Source organism: Lepidothrix coronata, unplaced genomic scaffold (genome assembly GCF_001604755.1).
Source record: "Lepidothrix coronata isolate B3197 unplaced genomic scaffold, Lepidothrix_coronata-1.0 Scaffold28, whole genome shotgun sequence".
In the NCBI taxonomy this organism is placed as follows: domain Eukaryota; kingdom Metazoa; phylum Chordata; class Aves; order Passeriformes; family Pipridae; genus Lepidothrix; species Lepidothrix coronata.
The window spans coordinates 4,459,851-4,482,453 of record NW_016690208.1 but is presented as its reverse complement, the minus strand read 5'-3'; the positions used below and the strand labels follow the sequence as shown (position 1 = coordinate 4,482,453).

Genomic DNA, 22,603 nt, shown 5'->3' with positions numbered 1-22,603 from the left:
AGCATGGACCCTCCAGCCCCATGAGGCACCAGCCGGTGGAGATCCTTCAATTCTGTGATGAACCAGCCAGCGGGGACCCTCCAACCCCACTGGGGCCCCTCCAGCCCTGCAATGTACCAGCCACCCTGCAATGTCCCCAGCTTGGGGACATCCTTCATCCCTTTCCCTCCCATTGCCTTGACTCCCCTGGCATTGCAGACTCCCCTTCCCATTTCACCATGGAAGAAACAAAAAGGATCAGAGGGATAAACCCCTTTATTTGTTAAGAAGAGGCACGAGATACAACTGGTTTCAGGTGAGATCATGAGCTCAGGAACAGGAAGGCCACAGGACATCGGCACTTCCTTGCAACAGGGACAAACCCAGGGAATGGGGCAAGGTCTGGCCTGGCTCCATTTTCCCTGCATGGCTCTGGAGGGAGCAATTTGAGCCGGGGACTGTGTGTGGCTGTGACCACCACGGGATCTCTGTGCACAGCAGAGCTGGGGGGCCCCTTCCACAGCCAGCCCAGCCCTGCCAGAAGCCAGTGCCCGGAGTGCAGAGCCAGTCCTTTGGAATTGGAGCAGGAGACCCATCCCCAAGGCACTGAGCCCGTCTCGGGGGCTCTAATTGCCCTCAGCTTTCCTCCGCAGCTCCTCGATGGCCTCGCTCTGCCGCCTCTTGTCCTTGGCTCGGATGATGGTCATCCTGAAGAGCTTGCAGTAGAGCTCCACGGCCGAGGGGCTGTCGTCGTTGCCGGGGATCGGGTAGGTGATCAGGGAGGGGTTGCAGTTCGTGTCCACCACGCCCACCGTGGGGATGTTCATCTTGGCGGCGTCCCGGACGGCCACGTGCGTCTGGAAGACGTTGTTGAGGCTGCTGAGGAAGACGATGAGGTCGGGCAGGCGGACGCCGGCGCCGAACTGGATGTGGGCGTTGGTGAGGAGCCCGCCCTGCCAGTAGCGCGTGTGCGCGTACTCGCCGCAGGCCCGCGCCGTGCACTCCACCAGGTGGCAGAACTGGCGCTTGCGGCTGATGAAGAGGATGATGCCCTTGCGGTAGGCGATGTGGGCCGTGAAGTTGAGGGCCAGCTGGAGGTGCTGCATGGTCTGCTCCAGGTCGATGATGTCCTGATCCAGCCGGCAGCCGAAGATGTAGGGCTCCATGAACCTGTGGGGGCAGAGGGAGGGCGGCACAGGGGCATGGGGACAAGGTGTGCTGGCACTGAGCGCTTCTGGATGTGGGGTGGCCACACAGGAACCTTCCTTTCCCCCACTCCAGCTCCTGGCTGATACCAGAGGTGCTCTCTGCAGAGAGCCTTCGTGTCCAGTGTCTGTTCCAGCTGGGCTTGGGGGGCTGTGGGTCTCACCCCCCCCTTGGTGCCCACATTGTGGGGGGTCCCTGTAATCTGCCCTGTGTGGGCAGTTCCAGGCTCAGACCAATCTAGTGCAGCCCCCAAAGCAAACATTGTTTATGGAAGCACTCTTGAAGTCAACAAGCACTGGATGATGAAATAATTCCACTCACCTGTGCCGACAGCCCTTTTTGTGGCCCAGGTGCACCCGAGCATCAAAGAGATCTTTCAGGGTGAAGAGCTCCTTCACGTTGAAGAAGTCGGGGTGGCTGAGAGGCTCTGACAGCAGCTTGTCATCCGCAGCTGAGAGAAGGGAAACAATCAATCACTGCTTCCTCTGGTGTTTTGGGGGACGAGCTGGGACTGCAGAAAGGACCCCCATGCACCCACGACCACCTGCTGCAACGAGGCGATACCTGCACGGGCATCGCTCATGGCCTGGACCCGGGGAGGGAAAACACTCACCGCTGGGCTGGGTCGCCACTGGGGCCGGGGCCGTGGCCGGGGCCGGTACCAGGACGGTGCTGTAGAGCCGCGGGGCCGCTGCGGGAGAGAAACACGGGGGTCACACGGGCGGGCCGGGGCGGACCGGGCGGGGCTGGGCAGCGCCCGCTCACCTGCCCGCAGGAGCCGCGGCACCGCCATGCTCCGAGGGCACCGCGGGGCAGCAGCAGCGGGAGCGGGAGCAGGAGGAGGATGAGGAAGGTCAGCGGCGCTTTCCGCTTCCTGCGGGGCGGGGCGGGCCCCGCGCCCTCCCCGGGGCGGAGCGCGGCGCGATCGCGTCCCGTCGCCCAGCAACGCTCAGTGCCCCGAGCCATGTCCGGCCCCGACCCCGGCCTGCCCGGCCGCTTCCGACAGCCCGCCTTCTACCGCGGCTACGGGTGAGCGGGGAGCGCGGGGCGGGCCCCCCGGAGCCCCCCGTGCCCCCCACCTACCCCGTGCTCTCGCCCCGCAGGCAGCCGGCGCCGCACCCCCGGTTCCGCACCACCAACCAGACCTACGGCAGCAGGGCCCCCACGGTGCACGAGCTGCCGGTAGGTGATGGAGGGACCCCCGGGGGGGGCTCGGGGTCAGCACGGCCAAGCTTTGCCCTCCGCGGCGTCCCCGGTAGCTGAAACCCAGCTTCGCATCCAAACCTTGCAGGCGCTGTGGCTGCGGGCAATTTTAAACATCTCCCTTCTTTTCTCGCCCCTCCCCAGACCTGCTTCCGCGTCATCTCGCACAAGTTTTCGGATCATCTGGGCAAGGCTGGCATGTACAGGAACAACAGCCTCAACACCTCGCTGGAGAAGAGCTACTGCACGGGCCCCGACACCTTCATCACCGCCTACGAGCACATGGACTTCCACCCCAGCTACAACCCCAGCGGGCCCTCGCACTGCAGGAACCTGAGCTAGGGAGGGAGGGACACCAGGGAGCCACCGCGGCTTCTCCCGGTGGGGAAACCACGCACAGCTGAGAGGAAACCCACTGATTCACAGAACGAATGTTATTGTTAATAACATATATTGTTATATATGTTAATTTATAAAGATTTAGTGTGGTTAAACGTCAGTTAAATGGCTCATAGGAGCCGTCTCGCTTAGTTTATAGGCAGCATATAAATCCTAGAACAACATATATCCCCTTAACCTCTTCTCTGTCGCTAATGATCCTTTAAATTCTTGGCTCATGTACCGCATATAATTAAAAATTAAGATTTAAACTGCTTCTCTACTATTCAATGAATAACCGATCTGCAAGTTTTCCAGAGGTATTCATTAACCTTTTGGATTGCTTGTAGAAAGTTAATGCTTCTTCTATCTCACAACTACAAAGCTTTAAGGAATTATTCAAATAACGACAAGTAATCAAAAAGAAAACGTTTTCTTAGGTTTTATTGTAACAACTGTAGTTACAGCCAGTGAAACTGCACTGTCCAACTGCACTAAAGGAACACCTTTACATTTTTAGCTTAAAAACTAGTTTTGAAGAAAAACTGCTCTGCCTGTTTATGGATGAGAAACAGTCCCATGTTACAGGTGTAACACAGGGATAGTATCCATTAAAAATGAACATAATGCTATTCTAGCTGTTTGCTAAAAATATAAATAATGAGTTTAATATTATGGCCAAGCACCACTGCAATTGATATTCTTCAGTGTCATAAATATTCCCTATTTGTGGCACTTGGTTCTCTCAAACAAAGGAATAGCTGGGTAAAATCCCCCCCCGGCTGCAAACACACCAATACATTGGAACAAATAAACAAACTGAGCAGAAACAGGCCTGAAAAGTTAACTTTTAAAATATTTAACATGTGAAAATAAATAAGCAACTCTCTACTGTTCACTGTTAATTCTTCTATTAGACTCTAGACAGTATCTTGAGCTTCTTACAGCTTCCCTTTCTTCTCCTGAAATGAAGAAAATAACAAAGTGCTGAATTAATATAAATAGTTGTGACTGTTTTATGTATTATTTTTATCCACAGATTTTTCTGCAGGTGGCATAATTTAGGGATAAGAGTCCCTCTTAAAAATATAACTATAGTGGATTCTGTCACATATCTTCCCACTTCATCTGAAAACACCCACCTCTTTTCTTCCTTGCCTCAATTTCTTGTCTTTTAGTTTTATTCTTGAACTGAAACCAGTTCCTTTGAAGAGTTTGACATGCAATGTGCCTTAAGTGTTCATATGTTAGACCAAATACTTAAGAAATACCTGCACAAATTCAAAATATCATCCTAAAGATGACACATTTTACCACACAGAATCTCCCTGGAACAGTCTCTTTCTACTCTGTCTTTTGAAAGGGAGATTTTCATGTTTGCAGATACAACTGTGTGAGGCTGAACTATCACAAACTGAAGGTTTGAAAAATTAAAAAGCTTATACATTAATAAAAGAAATGGTGGCAGGGATGGTGTGTTCCTGCCTCGTATAAAAAAGCAGCTACACGTCGAAACGTGTTAAAATAGCAGCAAAGAATGTTTATAAAAAATTAAGGTAGTTCTTGTGGTCTCATGAGGATCCTTGAAGATTGTTGCTCCCAAAGCACTGAAAAATAGTCACTGAGGTAAAAATAAAGCACTAAATGTATTTTCAAAGTCCTGCACAAGCACAGATTTATCTGAGAACCGTGGTACTGCAGCCAGGAGGACATCACTTACCAGGAGCCATAATGAAAAATACCAAGTGGTTTAAATAACTTAACATCCAAATTAGCACATGTTGTGCTCTGACTGAAAAAAATAATCACTGCTCACTTTTAAAAAATATGAACCAGCATTCATTAAAAAAGGTAATTGTTTCCAAGAGTGGGAAGACCCGAGTTCATGATTCCATCTACTGCAGTAAAGGATAAATTGCTGTCCCTGGAGGGTGGAAAAACGGGAAAAGGACTTTGTTCTGGTCACTCCCCAGAGCTGTCACCGGGTGCTGAAAAGGGCCAGGAGGGCTGTACAGTCTGTGCCCACTCTGGGGCTGTTGTGGTTGCTATAAACAGGAAATAAAATCTCCTTTTGGAACTGCATCTGTCAAGATCCAACCTCGAGAGATCTGCCCTGCAGTCCCAACCTCGGTACCATGTGTGGTATAATGATATCCTATTATTATCAATTAAAAAATCAATATCATCTTTCTACTCCTCAGCTGGTCAACCTTTAGTAATGTCTCAGAGGGATTTCTTATTGATCCCAGACACCACACTTCTTTTTTTTTTAAACAAGTGATAAGAACTGTAGCAGGATGAGGACACTGCCAGTGGAGCCATGGCACTCTCGTGGCTGTTGTCCCAATTCCACAGATGTTCCCTGACACACATTTAGTTACACAAGGAAAGACCCCACTTCTTGACCACAAACACCAGCAAAGAAAACTGCTGCTGGGGTTTTGCTAAAACAAGCACCATTCTCACCTCCCAGAACAGCCACCACTTTGTTTGGCCGATGTAGTTGGTAGACTCCCCTTCATTTTTTTGTTCTAAAGAAGTTAATTGCACCCTCAGAAAACAGGCAGGAAGGGAGAAAAGGGAACAGAAAAATGCTACTCACTCAAGATGATGACACAAACCATAGGAGCACTCTGGTTTCATGGTCCATGGGCAGAACCCCATTTATTAAACATTATAAACTCAGCAATGTACACCATTTCCTATATACAAATCAAGTTTATCAATTTAAAAAAAGTGCTGTTTGAAATCAGGTTTTATTTAAAGCACAAGGTAACTGGAATTGCATCTTAACTGGAAGTGAATCAGTTCACAAGTTGTACTGAGGACACAGACACAGCGACAGGGGCACGAGACACCTTTAAAGTCTTAAATGTTGATTTACTGAAAACTTGGAGGAGAAACATTCAGCTTTTTATACAAACAGTACATAGTGCTTCCACCATCTCTAGGAAAATTAAGTATACAGTTTAATCCTTTTAAAGCAAGGTACTCAGAAAACTTCTATTTTAAAATACCAGCCTACTGACCTATTCCAAACAAAAGGCCCAAATCCTGCAACGGAATCAAGGCAGACCGAAGGATAAGCCTGTGTAGAGGGACTGCAGGCACTGAGCTAAGGAAAAAACCACTTTTCCAAGGTATCCTACCACAAAATGGAGATGATTTAACACACTGACCTTTTAAACAACCCGACCAACCAACCCAAGGACTACAAAAAGGCGGCCGGACAGTAAGAAATGTCAAGTGAGCACTATAAACATGTTTAAAACGTAACTGCACAACAGTATAAACACACCAAGGATGTTGTTTCTTTCTCTACATGCCACAGTTACTCCTTCTACTCTATGCTACGCTGCATTTTGCCACTATTCTGCATCACACCAGGGACACCATGAGACACTGGATCCGGTCTTGGCTGCTTTTGCTCCAGTTTGCAGTTTTAAGGCCAGCCTCGAGGAAGGCTGAAGTGACTGAGAAACAAAGTGATGCTAAGTGGTGGTTTGGCTGAGAGAAGTTCTGCAGAAGGCGAGACAAAGAGAATATCAGATCAACTCACAGGGACAAGATGTAAGAACAAACTCCTCGAAGGACTTCACTACACACAAATGAAAGAATGACCAACGGCTCCAGTTCACACTTTTTTTTGAATTTTCAGTGAGACCAGTGTGAGGGCACTTTTCTTTTTTTTTGTGATATGAATGTGCTACTTCAATCCCGTTTAAAGTCAGTACAAATAAAAAGATAGTGGTGAAAAATTGCTTTATTCTGGCTGCTGGAAATGGAGGCAGAGAAAGAGCCAGTATGAAAGAACAGCGCTGAAAATATCCGTGGCGTTTACGTCGGGACTTCCTACAGCAAACCCAGCTTTGCTCTATTGCACAAAAACTGTCAGTGAAAAGTTCACAGAAATGTAACATCTTAGAAACCACTTCTGAAAAAGGAAAGTAAGGGCACTCAATTCCAGAAAGTTCATTCAGGAAACCAAAAGCCATCTCTGGGTAACTGCAGGGCATCAATTGAGGCTAACGAGGAATTGTTTCAGCCTTGCAGGCCCAATAGTATATAAATCCAGAGAAACCCAGGGAAATCATGTTGTCTGAACAGACAATGCTCCTTCACTTGTCTTTGCAATTGTGCTTGGAATCGTCTGCTAGCAGGAGGTTTTAAGTATTCAAAAGGACTTTCAGCAGCTGCTGAGATCACTTTACACAGGACAGTGCAGAGAGACCGATCCACTTTATTTACCTGAATTTGCATTTGTATCTTCCAGGCTGGATCTCCTGGAATTCCCCTCAGGGAACAACCCCCAGAGTCCTCAGGGGAGGAGGACTGAGACTCCAGCAAAAAACCAGGACACAGGACTGTCCTAAGGCAGCTGGAATGTGACCAGTGTCAGAGAATCTGCATTGCTATCCAAGGCTGTGTTCTCCTGGGATCTCTTAACAGGTTGCCAAATATATTCTGTGTGCAAACAGGTTCCCCTTTGATAGGTGATCAGAGGCCTCATAATTTAAAGTGTGATCAGCCAGTATCTTATCTACAGTAACTAGAGCTTCCTGTAGTAATGCAAGCCCTAAAAATCATCATAAAAAATATTTCCTTAGAGCACTTTAAATAATTTACAAAATTCTACAAAAACTATGTATGTTTATCCACGATATCCCTGTTAAATAGAAGCATTTTCACATTAGTGTGTGTATGACATACAGGTAACAGCATCTCCCACTGTCTCTCCTTTCCTGTCTCAAGTTTTATCAAGGTAATTACCATGATAGATATTTTCTAAAAAGACTGTTACTGTAAAAAAAAAAGTGTACTTACATATTTGAGACCTTTTTTCCCAAGAGGGAATCTGGGCAGTCCCCTGCAGATAGGTCAGTAAATTTTGCACAAGTTTTGGCTAAAAATTCCTGCCCTTGGTGCACTTCACTAGCAGTTTCCCTGTTCTGCAGGACAGGTATTTTTCCTTCCAAATTGGAGCTGGTTACTTGAATTTCTTCCTGCCTGTCAACTTTTTCTTCCTTAATGCACAACTGCACACTGTTATCTGCACATGCTCCTCCACTGGTTTTATCCACTGCTGCTGCTGTCACATTTAATTCCTGCTGTGGGCAAGCTAAACTGGGATCTGGCTTCTTGTCCAGGGGGTTATTCCCTCCCTTACTGCACGCCTGTGCACTCTGCTGAGCTGTGTCTCTGCTAATTTTATCTGCTTTTCCGGCTGCCACGCTGCACTCAGGGCGTGGGGGATCTACATTTGAATCAGCCCAGCTGCCCGTGGGGATATCTCCTTCCTCCATCCACACCTGTGTGTTCTCAGCTTTGGATGTTCCTCTGCAAACCTGATCTGCTTTTACTGCTGCCTCACTCTGTTCCTGAGAGGAGAGGCTCAAGTGAGAATGTGATTGATCTCCTGAGGCATCAGCCTTTCTGCAACCCTCGGCTTCCTCTTTGACACACAGAGGAGCAGTCTCAACTCCTGCACAGGTTTCTGCTACATGGGGACTTGACACTCTCACAGTGACTTTCTGAGAAGAACTGGATGCTTTTATTGCTGTTGTACTCTCCCCACTAAATTCACCTGTTGGCAAGGGGTTAAGCACATCTGTATCCTGGGAAGCTGCCTCCACTCCCAGCGTGCTGTTCTGGGCGAGCAAACTCTCTGCTTTCTGCCTTTTGTTCAAAAGCATTGATTTCTTCCTGTCCCGGGCGTATTTTAGACCTGCAATAAATTTACTGGAAATTTTTAGGTGAAAGGTGTTCTTTCTTTTAGATCTGGGCTTTGCACTCATTACTTTTTGTACTTTACAACCTTCATTTTTGCTGGGTTTAGGGGGCTCTGTTTTGTGGACATTCTTTTTACCTGTTGCATTCCCACCAGCACCACCTTTAACCCCTCCCACTCCTTGCTTAGCTTTTGACTGACCAGTAGCATAAACATTCTCTGCAGAGGAAGCACATTTCCCACTGCCATATAACATTGCACTTTTCCCTTCCGTTCTCTGGGAGTTCCTCGACTCCTCAGTTTGCTGAGGTACCTCAGTCTTTTTACTCTGACCCGGCACGAGGTTGATCTCGTTCTCCACTGGCTGCTGCTTTGCTTTTCCTCTATTACCAGTTTGTTTGGTCGCTCTAAATAGGTCTAAATCATCTTTTTGTATCTCTGAATTGCTTGCAGAGTCTTTGGCCTTTTCTGCCAAGAACTTCCTGATTTCCTGCTCGATGCTGTCGTCGCTGTCCACTGAGCTGCTGTCCTCGGTGTGACACACAGCTGGGAAAGTACATTTTCTATTTTTAGCCACCCGCTGGTTCGAAACTGGTTTAGGTTTATTCCCTTTTTTAAGCTGGAAGTTAAACTCCAAGTTTTTCATGGTTTCTGGTTTCTCACTGGGAAGTTTGATGTTCATGCTGTCTGAAGGGTTCCTCACCGCGTTCTCTCTCACAGCTTTCCTGGGTTTTGAGAGGCAGCTTTTCAGCAGCGCAGGATTTTTACATTTCCACTCGTTTTGTTGGAGGCTGCTGAAATCATCCAGCAGCTGAGCTTCTGTCTCGCTGAATCTGACTCTCTTCTTGCACTGAGATTTTTGGTCCTTGGACTTCTTCTTGAGCTTTCTTTTTGACCGTAGCAGGTCCTTGATAGCACTATCAAGGTCCTCATCGCTGTCCAGAGAACTGCTCTCATCATCCGACCCCTCCCTCTCTGGAGTTTGGGTCGTATTTTTCACGAGTTTTCTTGTGCTACTCTGAACCTGCAGAAAAGGGTTTACAGAGTCCAAGGCCACACATCTGCCATCAGAGCCAGACAATTTGGGACACACGAGCTGCTGCTGCCTCGTCTCTTTACTGCTGAGGCTCTGAGCATCACAGGGTTCTGCAGGGCTGCTCAGGGCACACTCCTCTTGGAGCACGGGAAATTTTGAATAGTTACCTGCTTGGAAAAGTCCCATCTGCAGCTGTTCAGCTGTTTTTGATGCCCCTTGTTGTGCTGTTCTGCCTTCCCTTTTAAGTCTCCTTTTCCGACTCAGCGATAGCTTCAGTGTTTTGGGGAGAGAAGGCTCCAGGGTACTGGTGAGGCTGTTTTGATCGGAAGGCAGAGGCATCTGGATCGAGCGTGACAGGCTGGGAGGCTTTGCTCCGAGGTTTTCCGACTGTGCTTTCAGAGCCAAAAAAGCCCTGATTTCCTGCTCTATACTGTCATCACTGTCCACAAGGCTGCTGTCGCTTTCACAGCGGGAGGTCGAGAGAAGCTGGGGAGGAAAGAAGGAGTCTGCACCGAGGGATTTGTTGTCACTTCCCATTTGGGATGGCATGATTGTTTTGGAAATATCAAGGATAGCTTCTGCACACATGAGCTCTGCAGATGTGTCTGCTCTGCAAGAAGCCTGCAATGTGAGCTCACAAGCAGCGATCTTGTTTTCTGGAAGTGCAAAATGTCTGGCCTTTTTCAGTGGTTTAAACAGCTTGTTAAAGTCATTGCTGGTGCTTTCTAATCCTGCTGACTTGGAATTAATTTCTTTTCTCTTGTTGCTTGTAGGGCTTTTACGGATTTCTGGTGAGGCACTTTTTGTGGAGCTAATTGTCAGGCTGGCAGAAATGTCCGCCATCCCCTTTGGATCAAATTGTTCCCTCTGCAAAGGGACACAGTCTGCTGCATCACCTGCCTCTTTCCTGATTTTCTCCAGCTGGTAGAGCTGAATGGCTTCTTCAATGCCATCATCACTGCTCGAGTCAGATGTGTGCATGCTCTCCTTGATGAGTGCTTCCCTTGGCTCCCAGTAATGAGCTCCACTTCCCTCATTCTGCTCCACGAGCCAGGGCTGGCTGGCAGTGCCCATTTCCAGATACGCTTGGTTCACCTGGCTGAACTCACTGGGCTCTGCTTGGATTTTGGACTGCAAACACTTGGACTGTGTGCCGGATTTCTGCAGCTTGGGATGGTGCCTCAGGAGCAGCGCCTTACAACCTCGCTTTATAGCACCACAGTTCGTCCTGTTTGTTGTTTCTTTGTTGCATTTGAGGACAGATCTCACCCGGGAATCCTTTTTATCCCCCTCACTAACGCATTTACTAATTTCTTGCTGCTTCTTCTCATTCAGGAACTGCACTATTTCAGCTTGTATGCTCTGTTCAAAAGAGTCATCGCTGCTGATGCTCTGAGGGGAAGCAGGCTGGAGCCTTTTCCCAATTCCCAGGTGGTCAGACAGGTACTCTTCAGAGAGCATCTCGGCTTTAAATTTCACAGGGAGGAGGTCACCAGCCGTTTTGTTCTGTGAGAATTCTCTCTTAAACCTTTTGTCTCTGCTTGTAGTCACGGAACACTCCGCGTTCCTTGGCAAGGACTGGTCACTTTTGCCTTTTGCTTTCAAGTACTCCTGGATGGCCTCCTCTATTCCTCGGTCCACAGAGTCGTCGCTGTCAGAATCGAGCAGGAGGGTCCCAAACTCCACATTCTCTTCCACTTCAGTGTCATCTGAATCCTCAGGGGATCCACACTTGGTATATGGAGGCTTCTGGAGCAACGGGGTGCTGGATGTGACTCTGTTACTGGTGCCTTTTTCTCCCTTCTGTTTCTTCTGCATAATACAACCACACTCATTGTTCATACCCAGGGCAGACTCTTGACTCTGCAGGTTGTTTATGATCATCTGAACTTTTGCACTTACACAGGTTCTCGTGACGTCCCCGTCAGATTCAGGGAAGCAAACGGGATACCTACAATTCCTTGCTGGTCCAAAGGACTCCCATTTTGTCTGAAGAGCTACCAAAGGAGGAGCATTCATAAGGAACATTCTAGCAGGCAACAGCAAAGTCCACGATGGAACAGTTTTTCAGACTGGTCTCTCTTCCATCCTACAACAAGGGAAAAAAAGGAAAATATTTACTATTATGCACATACCTTCTAGAAATTCCATGTAATAATACTGGTAACATAAACTGCAAATTATTAACACACAGAACTACTGTGTCAGATAATCACAGCGGTCAACATCACTTCAACAGGTAAATCAGTCACTGCTGCCATCAGGGATAAGTCAGAGCACTCGTCATTTGTGGTTTGCAGTATTTTCTGGCACAATCATAATCAAATTCAGGTAATCATCTCCACTTCTGAAACTTTTCTGCACTTCCCACTCCCTTTTGCATGTGGATGTAGAGCAAGTTGGACCGTGATCCGAGGTGGGGGGGGACAAACCAACTCTTACTCAAAGAGCAGAGTAACTGTGTTAGCAGGAGGCTGGACTCCAACAACTCAGAATGTTCCGTGATTCTGTGAAAAAAATATCCCAAAATAGCTTTTACTGGTTCTGGCTTGACATTAAACATGCACAGCTGAGGGACTTGGGGCAGCTCGGAGAGAAGGAAAGGGAACTTATTTCTTCCTGAAACACACTACACAGCAATAACCCCAAGACATCAATCATCCGGCCTCACTGCAGGATAAAAGCCCTTGGCAAACACAGACCTTTAGGAGTGTGCAAAAGCAGGATGGAGATGATGAACTATTCTTTGTGTTACAGTAGAAATCCCAGACAGAACAAAGCTTTGTTTCATGGAAGAGTGAAAAAAACCATCCAGAAAACACCAGATAACACCCCAAAGAGTTCTCTGCCTCCACGTGGCCTCATGAGGGCTGATGGTTTCACCTGCAGCATCGTTTGGTAGGACCAAAACAGTATCTGGTTGGCACAAGGCAGTAATTCCTAAAAAACTACAGCAGTTGGGTATTTCTTCAAGCTCAGGCTCCACACAATCGCAGTGAGCTCCGACTGGAGAGTGGCACCGGACTCTGCCAACCTACAATTACCCTCCTTTCTCTATGAAACCTCTCTGACCTTGCCCTTGTCAATTATTCTCCAGTTCTGGTTTCAAATTAATCAGTGACAATAAATATCTTAAAGAATTAATGATTCTAAACTCTTTCAAACTTCTATGTATTTACTACCGAGAGTAAGGTAACAGACAAGCAGGGAAGACAATTCTTTCTTTTCCTCAGTGGTAATTCACCTCAAAACATCATCCCTGTAGAATTAAAATTTTAAGTATAATGATCAAGACCATCCCTCCTCGCTGGGTGGTACCTGGAACAACACAACATACGCTATTTTAACTTCCACCTTTTAGTCATCTGAAGACACCTTGGATTTATTTCAGGTCTACACATGCCAGTAAAGCCAGTGCTCCCAACAGAACCTGTATTTGACCATGAATTAACTGAAAGCACCCAAAACCCCTGACTTTTAGAACCACACAGCTGAACACAGTTTCTAACGCGGCCTCTGACACGTTCACTAGGGCAAACATAAACTAAAAACATTTTTTCCTTGTAATAAGCAGCTAAGGATCAAAAAGACAGAAATTAGAATACTTCATTATCTTGAAAAAATGCAATTAACACACTCTAGCTCCCGGCTTCATTAAAAAAAAAAAAAAAACAAACCACAACGTATTTCCTATTAACCTATTTCCACAGTTTTCAGAGAAGGGGCAGGTGCCTTTTGCTGTTCCACACCTGGGTTGTGGTTGTCCTGCAAGAATTATGTGGGACTGGGGTGAATTTTGGTGCCACTGCACCGCACCAGGGCACCCACCCAGGCTCTGAGGGGGCATCCACCTGAGGGCACCCATGGGGGCTGTGAGGGGACTTCCAGGGGCATCTGCAGGCTGTGTGAGGGGGGACGTGAGGGGACACTCGCCCAGGGGTCACTCACAGAGGGTGTGAGGGGACATAAGAGGACACTCACCAGGGACAGCACCCAGAGAGGGTGTGAGGGGAAATGAGGGGACACACAGTCAGGAGGAGAGGGATAACCTCTGGAACTCTGTGAGGGGAAATGAGGGGACACACATTCAAGGAGGAAAGGGATAACCTCTGGAAAGCTGTGAGGGGAATGAGGGGACACCCAATGGGGGACATCCACAGGGGCTGCGTGAGGGGACATGCCAGGACACACACCGGGGGCACCCACAGAGAGTGTGTGAGGGGACATGAGGGGAAACACATCCGGGGGGGCACCCACAGAGAGTGTGAGGGGACATGAGGGGACACACACCGGGGGGGCACCCACAGAGAGTGTGAGGGGACATGCCGGGACACACACGCGGGGGCACCCACAGAGAGCGTGAGGGGACATGAGGGGACACACACCCCAGGGGCCGCTACAGAGGGTGTGCGAGAGGACCCGAGGGTCCCCCCACCTCGGGGGGCACCCACAGTGGGGCTGTGCCGCCCCCCCACCCGCGGGGGTCCGCCCGCAGCGGCCGCACGCGGGACCCCCGCGGGGCGCCGCGCCCGCTGCCCGCGGCCGGCCGGGCCCTGCCCGCGCCGCCATGGCTCCCCCTTCCCGCCTTCCGCCGCCCCGCTCCCGGGGCCTCCCTCGGCCGCCGGCCCGCGCCCCCCGCCCGGCGCCCGGCGCTCACCTGCCGAGAGGAGGCCGAGAGGGGACGGGGGGTACGCGGGGCTGGGAGGGAGAATCGGCGGAGCCCCGGCCGGGCTGTGCGCTCCGCCGGGCTCCGCTCCGCCGCTGCCCGCCGCACTGGTGCAGGGGCGGGCGGCGCTTCCTTCCCTGCCCCCGGGGAGCGGGAGGCATGCGCCGCAGGGCTCCGCCGGGGAGGCGGGGAGGGACCGCACCGCGGCCGGGGCACAAAGGCAGGAGCGGCCGCTGCGGCCGGGAGCCGGCGCGGAGGGGCGGGAAGGAGGGAGGGAAGGGAAGGAGGGCGCCTGGAGCTCGGTAACGATCGTAACGGAAGGTCCGCCGGCGGAGAAGGGGCACCGCGGAGCCGCGGCCTCCGGCAGCCCCGGGGTGGGCTCCAGACGCTGGTCCAGCAGCGCTGAGCGGCTGAGGAAACACCGGGGGAAAAGAGCAAGATACGTGTGAGATAAGAGTCGAGGGTAATCCATCCCGCCCCCTTCGGGGTGCCAAAGTGGGGGAAGCTCGAAATATCTGCAAAATGTGACACTGACCGTCCCAAGCGCAAAGTTTGGGGGGTGCAGAACTAGAACTGAGGCGCAGAGAGCCGAGGCCTCTGCTTCCAGCAGCTGGGGCAGCCGGTGCTTTGGCTCGTGGAGTCATTGGAGCTTTCACGTGGAGAAACAGCAAAGTTTTAGTGCTCTAATTCATTCCTGTGCATCCCGGGCTTTCCCCGAGGATGCGCTGCCACCCCTGTGCCGGCATCCTTCCTTTCGGGATACCCGTTCCAACCTGCTCGTTCACTAAAACACACACAGAGTGAGTCATAACTCTCAGTCTATAAATCCCCGCAAGCATTTCCATTCCTAGTTTCTGGCAAACAAAAAGGCAGTGCCTCGACGCAAGGTGCTGCCCGTTTTCGCTTTGTCAGTGCGTTGCTTTTTTCCCTGTGGGGCTTGAACACACCTGCGATGCTGCAGAGGAAACCAGTGTCTTTGGGGGAGGGGGGGGGGGTTTGCCAAAATCACAGGAAAAATGCTCAGGCTGGGAGATGTCGAGTGGCAGAGGGGGACAGCAGGTACAAAAGGTCCCAGGCTGAAAATGGGCTGACTGAGAGTGTTGTGCTCTTTTTGTGTTCACTCTGTGTCAACACATCACAACATGACATATGGTGAGTGCTGTGGGACAGATTTCCGCCTGTTTTTATCCCAGAGGTTCTTGGGGAGCACACGTATTTTCAGGCCCTGATGAATTGTGTGCTTTCCTGGTCTCCTTCACATTCTAATTTTTTTACCCCCCCCCGGAATCCTCTACCACCAAACCAAGTCTGACCTTGGGACTGTGAGATAGGACCGTGTTTCAAAGCATCATACACAGTTACAAACTCATATTAATGTATCTCCTGCTCTTACAACAGATAAAACAGAGCCAATAAGACATTTGCCTGTGTGTTCCTGTCCTTGGGATATGTAACGTGCTTTTGTATTCTGAACTGGCTCGCTTGAACGAGGCTGCTGAAAACAGCAGAGCCAGCATCTGTGTGCAGAAGGAAACAATGAACTTGCTTTTCTTTTGCTGCAGAATTGCAGCCTGGAGGTGAGGAAACTTTGCTCCGCTCACCATATTCCTCCCAATGCCACAGCAGGGAAAAGAAAGGGCTCTTGTATTCATGTATCCTCTCGGGCCAAGTCAATTTACATGTGAATGCACTTTTAAAATAAAATTAAAGTCAAAGCTATGGCCAGAAGCCTGATAAATGTTTTTGTGCACATGCAGTTGCTTGGAAGGGGGGAGGCTGGATGCTGCTGGAGAGCTCTGCCGTCACCAGCCGAGGTGGCACTCATGGCTCTGCAGAGCAAGTGGCCCCCAAGTGCCACTTTGACTTGAAAGAAGAGCAGAGCCTCTCCCCGAGGTCCCATTAGGGATGATTTGTCTTCCTGATCCATAATCTTTGTGGAAATGAGAGCAGTGGTCCCCATCCCTGTGTCCCCTCTGGACTGATGACAAAGTCACGAGCACTAATTGGACCCCTTGTTAGGATGGCTGGAATGGCAGGGAAACATTCATGTTCCCGAAAAGAAACATCTCCCCTGACCTCCGGATCTTCTCATCCCATTTGCAGCTTGTTGCAGGGGGTAGGAACAGGTGCTCATTACAGGTGGCTCAGGGGACCTTAAAGGCTGTGAGGTTTTGGTGGAAGAAGCAGCAAGGAAAGAAGGTGGACGTGGAGTCCAGGCTGAACCTTGATTTTCCCTGACCCCAAGTATTTGGGGTTTGTATATCACTTCAGGACACCCAGTACTGGTCCAGCTCCAACATCCCCCTGCCACGTTCAGCTCCTTCAGTTTAATCTCAGACGATTTCTTAGATGGAGAACAACTGCAGCATGTAGAAACATGGCAAATTGAAGAGCTTAGTTGTTATTTAATAAATGCCAAGGAGACTCATGAGGCCCTGAAGTTATAATAGAAAGATCTAATTTAGGAAAAAAGGAAGAAAGATGCCTGTGAAATCTGCCAGAAAGCGGCGCTGGGTATTGAACATTTCTATTTACCTTCTGAATGGAGCAGAGATGGTGTGAGCTTCCTTACAGCAGGGCTGGATGCTGCCTGGGGAAGCAGCACCAGGGGCAGGAGGAGGTCTGAGGGCACTTCTTGGTGGAGCTCAGTCCTGGAAAACTCTGCTGTGTCTTGCCTTGGAAGACACTGTTGCTGTAAATGGCCTTTGGTTGACAGATTTTTTTAAAGGAAAGAAACCCACTGGCTCCATGAAGTGAATGAAGTTGTATGTATAGCACAGAGGCAGGTTACAGAATGCATTTAATGTTTTTGAGTCAAATCTGATCAACTTCCCATTCATTACTGACCACTATACAAAGTGTAACTGAAGGTCTCTGTGGGGCACAGATCATTGCTTTGGAAGATATCCCTTTTCCATAGTAATTCCCGGAGTATCTGGCATAAGAACACAACCTGAGAAACACAATTTAGTGCCGAGAGGTAACCCTGACCTTTCCTTGCTGTCATAGGGCAGAGACCTCTAAAATTTCAAAGGAAATTTTGAAAGGTGTTTTTAACAGGAACTGTAGTGACAGGACAAGGGGGAAAGGCTTCAAACTGAAAGAGTAGCTTTAGATTGGATATTGGGAAGAAGTTCTTCCCTGTGAGGGTGATGAGGCCCTGGCACAGGTTGCCCAGAGAAGTTGTGGCTGTCTCATCCCTGGAAGTTTGGATGGGGTTTGGAGCACCCTGGTCTAGTGGAAGGTGTCCCTGCCCATGGCAGGGGGTGGGACTGGATGGGCTTTAAGGTCCTTTCCAACCCAAACCATTCTATGATTCTAAGTGATAGCACCTCTCTCATATTCTGTACCTGGAACCTTCTAATAGTTTTTGTATGACTCACTCCTATCTAGGTTAAATTATAAATTTTTCATGTTTACAATCATGGACATGGGCCGTGTAGGCTTTTAAGAGTTTTCTTTACACAAATCTCCCCTTTCTGTCCACCTCCGCAGGCTTTGCTCGGAGGCAATGCTGTCTGTATTCCCACAAGGACATTTCCAGCTGGATCCTGTGCTTGTCACAATTCTGCTTGTGCCCATTAGGTGTCAGACTCTTATCGGCTCAGTCTCTGGTTTCTGGGATTTCGAGGAGGATATGAGAATATGAGAGCTGGTGTGGCTTGTCTGGGGTGTCAGCTGCTCTCTTGCCTATGGCTCCTACCCAGAAAGGACAGACTGGGTGATGCGGTGCTCACTGGGCCACTGAAGGAGACTTTCTGCTGGCCTTGGCCCAGGCTTTACAAGCTGGGATTCCTCCAGAGCCACTGCTCATCCCAGGGCTGCAGAATGAGCATCCACAGGCAGCAACTCCTGCCCCAAAGCTGCTGGGTTTGTGTTTTAGATCTCATCTAATTACATTCCTCAGGTCAGCTCTTTTGGTTCCAGTAGCTCCTTCCTTCTGCTTTTGGCTCTGCAGGGTCACCGAGGCACTGCCAGAGCAGTGATGGGTCTCTTTCCACCTTGTCCATCATCCTCTTGGGATGAGCAGTTGGAATTTAGCGTCGATGGTTAGTGCCAAGCCCTGCCAGCAACATGAGTGCAAGGTGCGGGGGCAGCTCGGATATTTCCTGCATCTCAGGGCTTGGGGAGCTCTGTTGAACACATGGGGATTCATTCAGAGACAGAAAGTCCTTTTTTACTTTTTAATGAACCATGTGCAGAGTTTCCCAGAGCAACACTTTGATTTCAGCCACGAGCCAGGATATAAACACGGGCGTTAGGTGCCACGAGCCAAGGTGGATGGTGATGAAAAGGGGTCTGTGAGCTTTAAAATGGCCTATTTAAGGGGCAAGATCAAAGATGCACCATGGGATAGAGACCTGCCCTGCTACAAGAAGAAAAACCAGAATGAAACAGAGATGCTGCACTTGTTATATATTTCAAAAGAAAACTGTTCTGCTTTGACTTTGTGCTGCAATTGCTGAGAGCTTTAAGGGGGCTGGGGGAGGGAAAGAAAACACATCGTGCTCCAGCTCCCCTCATTACTGCTCCTCTGACTCCTCTGCTGAGGAATCCCAGCACAGCCGGGGACTTGTCCGTCTGCAGTTATCAGGTCCTGAATTTACAGAGCACCTTTTTTGCCCAGCTGCTTGCCCAGGAGCATCCCTGCAGCCCCCCGTGAGCCAAAGGTCTACTGGATTATCTTCATGGAGCAACTCCTGAATCTCAGCAGAGGCATCCTGAGCACTGTCCCAGCCCCCATTAGCACCAAGCCAGTGTTTTTAAGAGGCATCTTCCCATATAGGAAAGCTTTTCAGATCACCTTCAAGGAGTACTCTATTTTTAGCATCTGTGGACTCTCTTGGCTGCAAACAAGCAAAACCTCTCTGCAGTGAATTCACAACAGGGCACTGGCTGGTGTTCAAAGTCTCTGTCTGAAGTGTGGCACAAAGGAAGCGAGGTCCCTGTGGAGCAGGTTGAGCCCATGGTGCCACCACAGGATGCTGCCTGTCCAGTGCCCCCAGGGTGGGCAGAGGGACTTACAAGGGCCAGGGGGCACAGCCCATCCATTTCATTCACTGACACCTTTGCAATTGCCAAGTGCTCTTTGCACAAACAAGTTTTGATTATGGATTTGCAGACAGCTGCTACTCGGCTCAGTGGCCAAAATGTTTCCTTAAACAAGTTTTGGATCAAAACAAAGATCACCACTGTTTTGAATTTTCACCAGACTGAAAAAACGCGCTGGAATGGGGGAGTCTGTGAAATCCTTTGGCTTGGGTTCCTCTCCAGCAAACCAGCACTGAATGAATCCCCCTCAGCAGAGGAGCCGTGCAGAACCAAAGCCTCCCTGCTGCTCTGGAGGGTGAAGGGACTTCCCAGGAGAAGTTTCAGGCAAACTGGGTATTAGTTATATTTGAAGTATTTATTTTTTCCTAGTCCTAATTCTGCTCTCCCAGTGGGCCAAAGGCACCTCCCAGTGCTCCAGCCTGGAGAGGGGGAGGGCAGGAGCCCTGACCACCCCTGCTTTGTGCAAGATGCAGCTGCTCACACTCCATATTCACATCCCCGCACACTCTTGCTTTTTGTGGGGCTTTTAGGGCATGTCCAGTGATGGGAATTTTGGCCTAAGTGCAGTGTCAGATTCACCCTCCCATCCTGCAGAGCTGTCAGGGATGGAGGAGTATTGACTGGGCACTGCAAATGCCTCCAGTGCAACAGATCCATAATGGCTTTGGAAACAGAGAATGAGACCAAAAGCTGTCCTTCTAGTAAGCGTTAATAAAACATGGTATTTAGAGAGGTGCTTTCTCCTGGATGGGGTGTGTGCTGCTGGCACTGACAATCTTTTAAAGTGTTTCCTAATCCTGATCTTGAATTCCCTGGCAGTGGCCTGAGCCCCTTGGAGAATGACCCAAATGCTCTGTGATCCATCCAGCACCCCTAGGGCTGCTGGCTCTGTGGCACCAGGAGCTGCCAAGCTGAGACAACAGTGTGGGGCTACAAACCCTCACCCAAAATGTGGATCACAGAGCAGGTCCAACCATGTACCAGTACCTGGCACTGCCCAACTTGTCTGGGAGAATCAGAGGGAAGCACAAGCCCATTCCCTGTCGTGCTTTGCGTTTTGCTCGCTGCATCCTACGCAATGCGGGGCAAGGGCTGGGTCTGACCCTTGGCCAGGCTTCCCTGCTTGCTTCCCAGCTTGGCTGAGGCTCAGGAAAACCCACGGGCATGCCAGGGAAGGTGTGGAGGCAGCACCTCGGGCGGGCTGTGTGTGCCTGGAGCCGCGTGTGGGCTGGGAAAGCCGGAGCAGCTTGTAGCCGTACGTGCTGCAGGCCGGGAGGAAGGAACCGGCTGCAAGGAGCAAGTGGGAGGAGGAGGAGGAGAAAACTGGGTGTCAGCAAACGAGGCAGATTGAGAGCTGAGACGTGTTGGTGATTGTATTTGGGATGTGATCAACGTTTCCTTGTGACTTGCACAGTCGGCAGGGGCCTGAGTTGCACGGAAAGAAAATATAAAATCAGTGGGAATGGAGCTCCTACATCCCCTTCTGCTGCTGGGGGCTGTAAAGGAGGGTGAAGTCCTCACATCCCATGCAAATCCAAGCATGGGTTCTTCCAGCTCCTGCAGGGCAGGAGGTGGGTGATCTGGTGGGTGGCAGAGTGCAGACCCCTACTCCTGGGAGCTGGGACATCCATGGTTGGCGAGTGCTGCCAGCACAGCCAACCCCATGGAGCGCAGCCTCCTTTTCCTCTGGATTCCAGTGGGTCTGGCCCTGATGGTTCAGTCCCCAAATCTCTCTCTGGGGACATCTCCAGCACACGGGAAGAGCTGCTGTTGGCAGAAACCTGCCACTCATTTGGAGTGCTGGGCAGTGGCTTGGCCTCAGCACCCTGGGGAAGGGGGAGCCGGGAGCCCAGAGTGGGAGGAGGGGGAGCTTTTCATCACCCACTCGAATCTCCACCGTGGTAATTCAGATGAGTGTCACTGGCACATCTGTTCAGAGAGAGAGAAGTAATACAGGTCCAGCTGAGCGACGAAATTGCTTTCAGGGCTGTTGATTCCCAGCTCGGGGGTGTGCGGTCAGCTTGACTGCAGACTGGAGATTTTTAATTTATTTTTCCCCTCTCCGTTGCCCTGTTCCTTGCAGCCAGCAGAGATCAGTCACACATAAAGCAGGCACAGACAGGATCTTTGAATCCTATTCCCCCTGTTCCCATTCTCTGGGATAGATGGGCCATCTGGGCTCATTCATGAGACCCTGAAATCACTCACACAGCGCCTTGATGAAGGATTTGCAGCTCGCCTGTGACCAGGCTACCCTACTCATCCTTTTGCCTGCCTGGGTCTGGGCTCTGCTTGAGGACCCGTTTCTCCTCTAGATGGTGCAGCTGCCATTGGGCACCAGCGAGGCACCGAGATGCAGCCAGACCCCAGCCCCTGCAGCAGAACGTGGGCTGCAGCCAGCCCTGGAGTCTCCTCATGACCCTTCCCAGTCTCTCCCAGCAGCAGGATGGGCACTCTAGGGCATAGCCCCCAACGTGTCACCTGCCTGAGGGTCTGTGCCAGGTACCTGTGGAGCATCATTACTCTGCCAGCCATGGGCATGGAGCTATGTGGAACCAAAGGAATGAGAAATCCACCTCCTTCTATTCCTGGCGTCTCTGTCCTTGGCAGGGCTCGTCCCGGCAGTGCCCAGGGGAGATGCTGGCAGAGCTCAGCGGAAGGCGGAGGAGAGGGGACACATCCCGGGGGTGACCCCGTGCCTGGTGGCAGTCGGGCTGTTTCCGTTCACCCCAGGCACAGACCAAGCTGCCTGGAGGAGCCGAAATGCCATCACAGTCTTTTGTTAGAAACCCTGCTCCCCTGCCATCCCCTGACTCATCTCCAGGCGAGGAGGGATGTGCTGCCAAACCCGCAGGGCTGGACAGGAGAAGGGGCAGCTCCAGGCTGGCACACACTGAACCTCATCTTCCTACCTGGAGTTCAACGTCTTTGCCCACCTGATGGCAGCGAGAAGGACACACACACAGATGCTCCCCTCCTCCAGGGCCACTATTCCTTGTAGGAACCATCTCCTTGCTACAGCAGGAATTGTGTCAGGGCAGAGTGAGCTCTGCTGGGTTTGCCAGCCCCAGTGAGGACACCAGTGAGCTGAGCAGGTTGGATTTGGGATCCTGCAGACAGGGGAATCCTGCACAGCTCTCCTTGCAATACTCCCCATTTGTTTAGGCTAAAACCAAATGAATACGACCTTAATGATTTGAGTGAAACAATAGGAGAGATTCCAGCATAAAGAAAGATTTCCTCCCACTAAGCTTTGCTGGCAAGCTTTAGAGCCTGTATTTTAAATAAATGTTATGGGTGCATTTAAAAACACACCATATGTTCTCCCCTGGATCTTTCTGGGAGCTGCTATAGT

General features: G+C 50.3%; 3 protein-coding genes across 5 annotated transcripts; 1 reads left to right on the top strand and 2 right to left on the bottom strand.

Moving 5' to 3' along the window:
• Positions 1-311: 311 nt before the first annotated feature.
• Positions 312-2,061, bottom strand: MRPS2 (mitochondrial ribosomal protein S2). Its single transcript, XM_017810280.1, has 4 exons — positions 1,951-2,061; positions 1,799-1,876; positions 1,507-1,636; positions 312-1,149 (listed from the first exon to the last, which is right to left on the bottom strand). Exons 1-4 carry the CDS (start codon positions 1,976-1,978, stop codon positions 606-608), a joined length of 780 nt encoding a protein of 259 aa, XP_017665769.1. The 5' UTR covers positions 1,979-2,061; the 3' UTR covers positions 312-605.
• A 27-nt stretch (positions 2,062-2,088) lies between these two features.
• On the top strand, positions 2,089-3,398 carry CUNH9orf116 (chromosome unknown C9orf116 homolog). Its single transcript, XM_017810281.1, has 3 exons — positions 2,089-2,214; positions 2,289-2,367; positions 2,533-3,398. Exons 1-3 carry the CDS (start codon positions 2,150-2,152, stop codon positions 2,728-2,730), a joined length of 342 nt encoding a protein of 113 aa, XP_017665770.1. The 5' UTR covers positions 2,089-2,149; the 3' UTR covers positions 2,731-3,398.
• Positions 3,399-3,529: 131 nt separating this feature from the next.
• On the bottom strand, positions 3,530-14,319 carry PPP1R26 (protein phosphatase 1 regulatory subunit 26). Of its 3 annotated transcripts, none has more exons than XM_017810276.1 (3): positions 14,188-14,319; positions 7,591-11,619; positions 3,530-3,728 (listed from the first exon to the last, which is right to left on the bottom strand). In XM_017810276.1, the coding sequence occupies exons 2-3, from the start codon at positions 11,556-11,558 to the stop codon at positions 3,680-3,682; spliced, it is 4,017 nt and encodes a 1,338-aa protein (XP_017665765.1). In that variant the 5' UTR covers positions 11,559-11,619; positions 14,188-14,319; the 3' UTR covers positions 3,530-3,679. The 3 variants fall into 3 exon arrangements, with proteins under 3 accessions (XP_017665765.1, XP_017665768.1, XP_017665766.1); XM_017810279.1 differs by lacking the exon at positions 14,188-14,319 and adding an exon at positions 13,916-13,931; XM_017810277.1 differs by lacking the exon at positions 14,188-14,319 and adding an exon at positions 13,229-13,244.
• Positions 14,320-22,603: the final 8,284 nt, after the last annotated feature.

Excerpts from the sequence above, each read along its gene's own strand:
- MRPS2 (XM_017810280.1), bottom strand. The coding sequence starts at position 1,978 with ATGGCGGTGCCGCGGCTCCTGCGGGCAG. Across the intron at positions 1,637-1,798 it reads AGTGGCGACCCAGCCCAGCG|CTGCGGATGACAAGCTGCTG; the intron begins GTGAGTGTTTTC and ends CCCTTCTCTCAG. Across the intron at positions 1,150-1,506 it reads AAAAAGGGCTGTCGGCACAG|GTTCATGGAGCCCTACATCT; the intron begins GTGAGTGGAATT and ends CTGCCCCCACAG.
- CUNH9orf116 (XM_017810281.1), top strand. The coding sequence starts at position 2,150 with ATGTCCGGCCCCGACCCCGGCCTGCCCGGCCGCTTCCGACAGCCCGCC. Across the intron at positions 2,215-2,288 it reads GCCTTCTACCGCGGCTACGG|GCAGCCGGCGCCGCACCCCC; the intron begins GTGAGCGGGGAG and ends CTCGCCCCGCAG. Across the intron at positions 2,368-2,532 it reads CCACGGTGCACGAGCTGCCG|ACCTGCTTCCGCGTCATCTC; the intron begins GTAGGTGATGGA and ends GCCCCTCCCCAG.
- PPP1R26 (XM_017810276.1), bottom strand. The coding sequence starts at position 11,558 with ATGTTCCTTATGAATGCTCCTCCTTTGGTAGCTCTTCAGACAAAATGG. Across the intron at positions 3,729-7,590 it reads GGAAAAAAGGTCTCAAATAT|GAGAAGAAAGGGAAGCTGTA; the intron begins GTAAGTACACTT and ends TCTTCATTTCAG.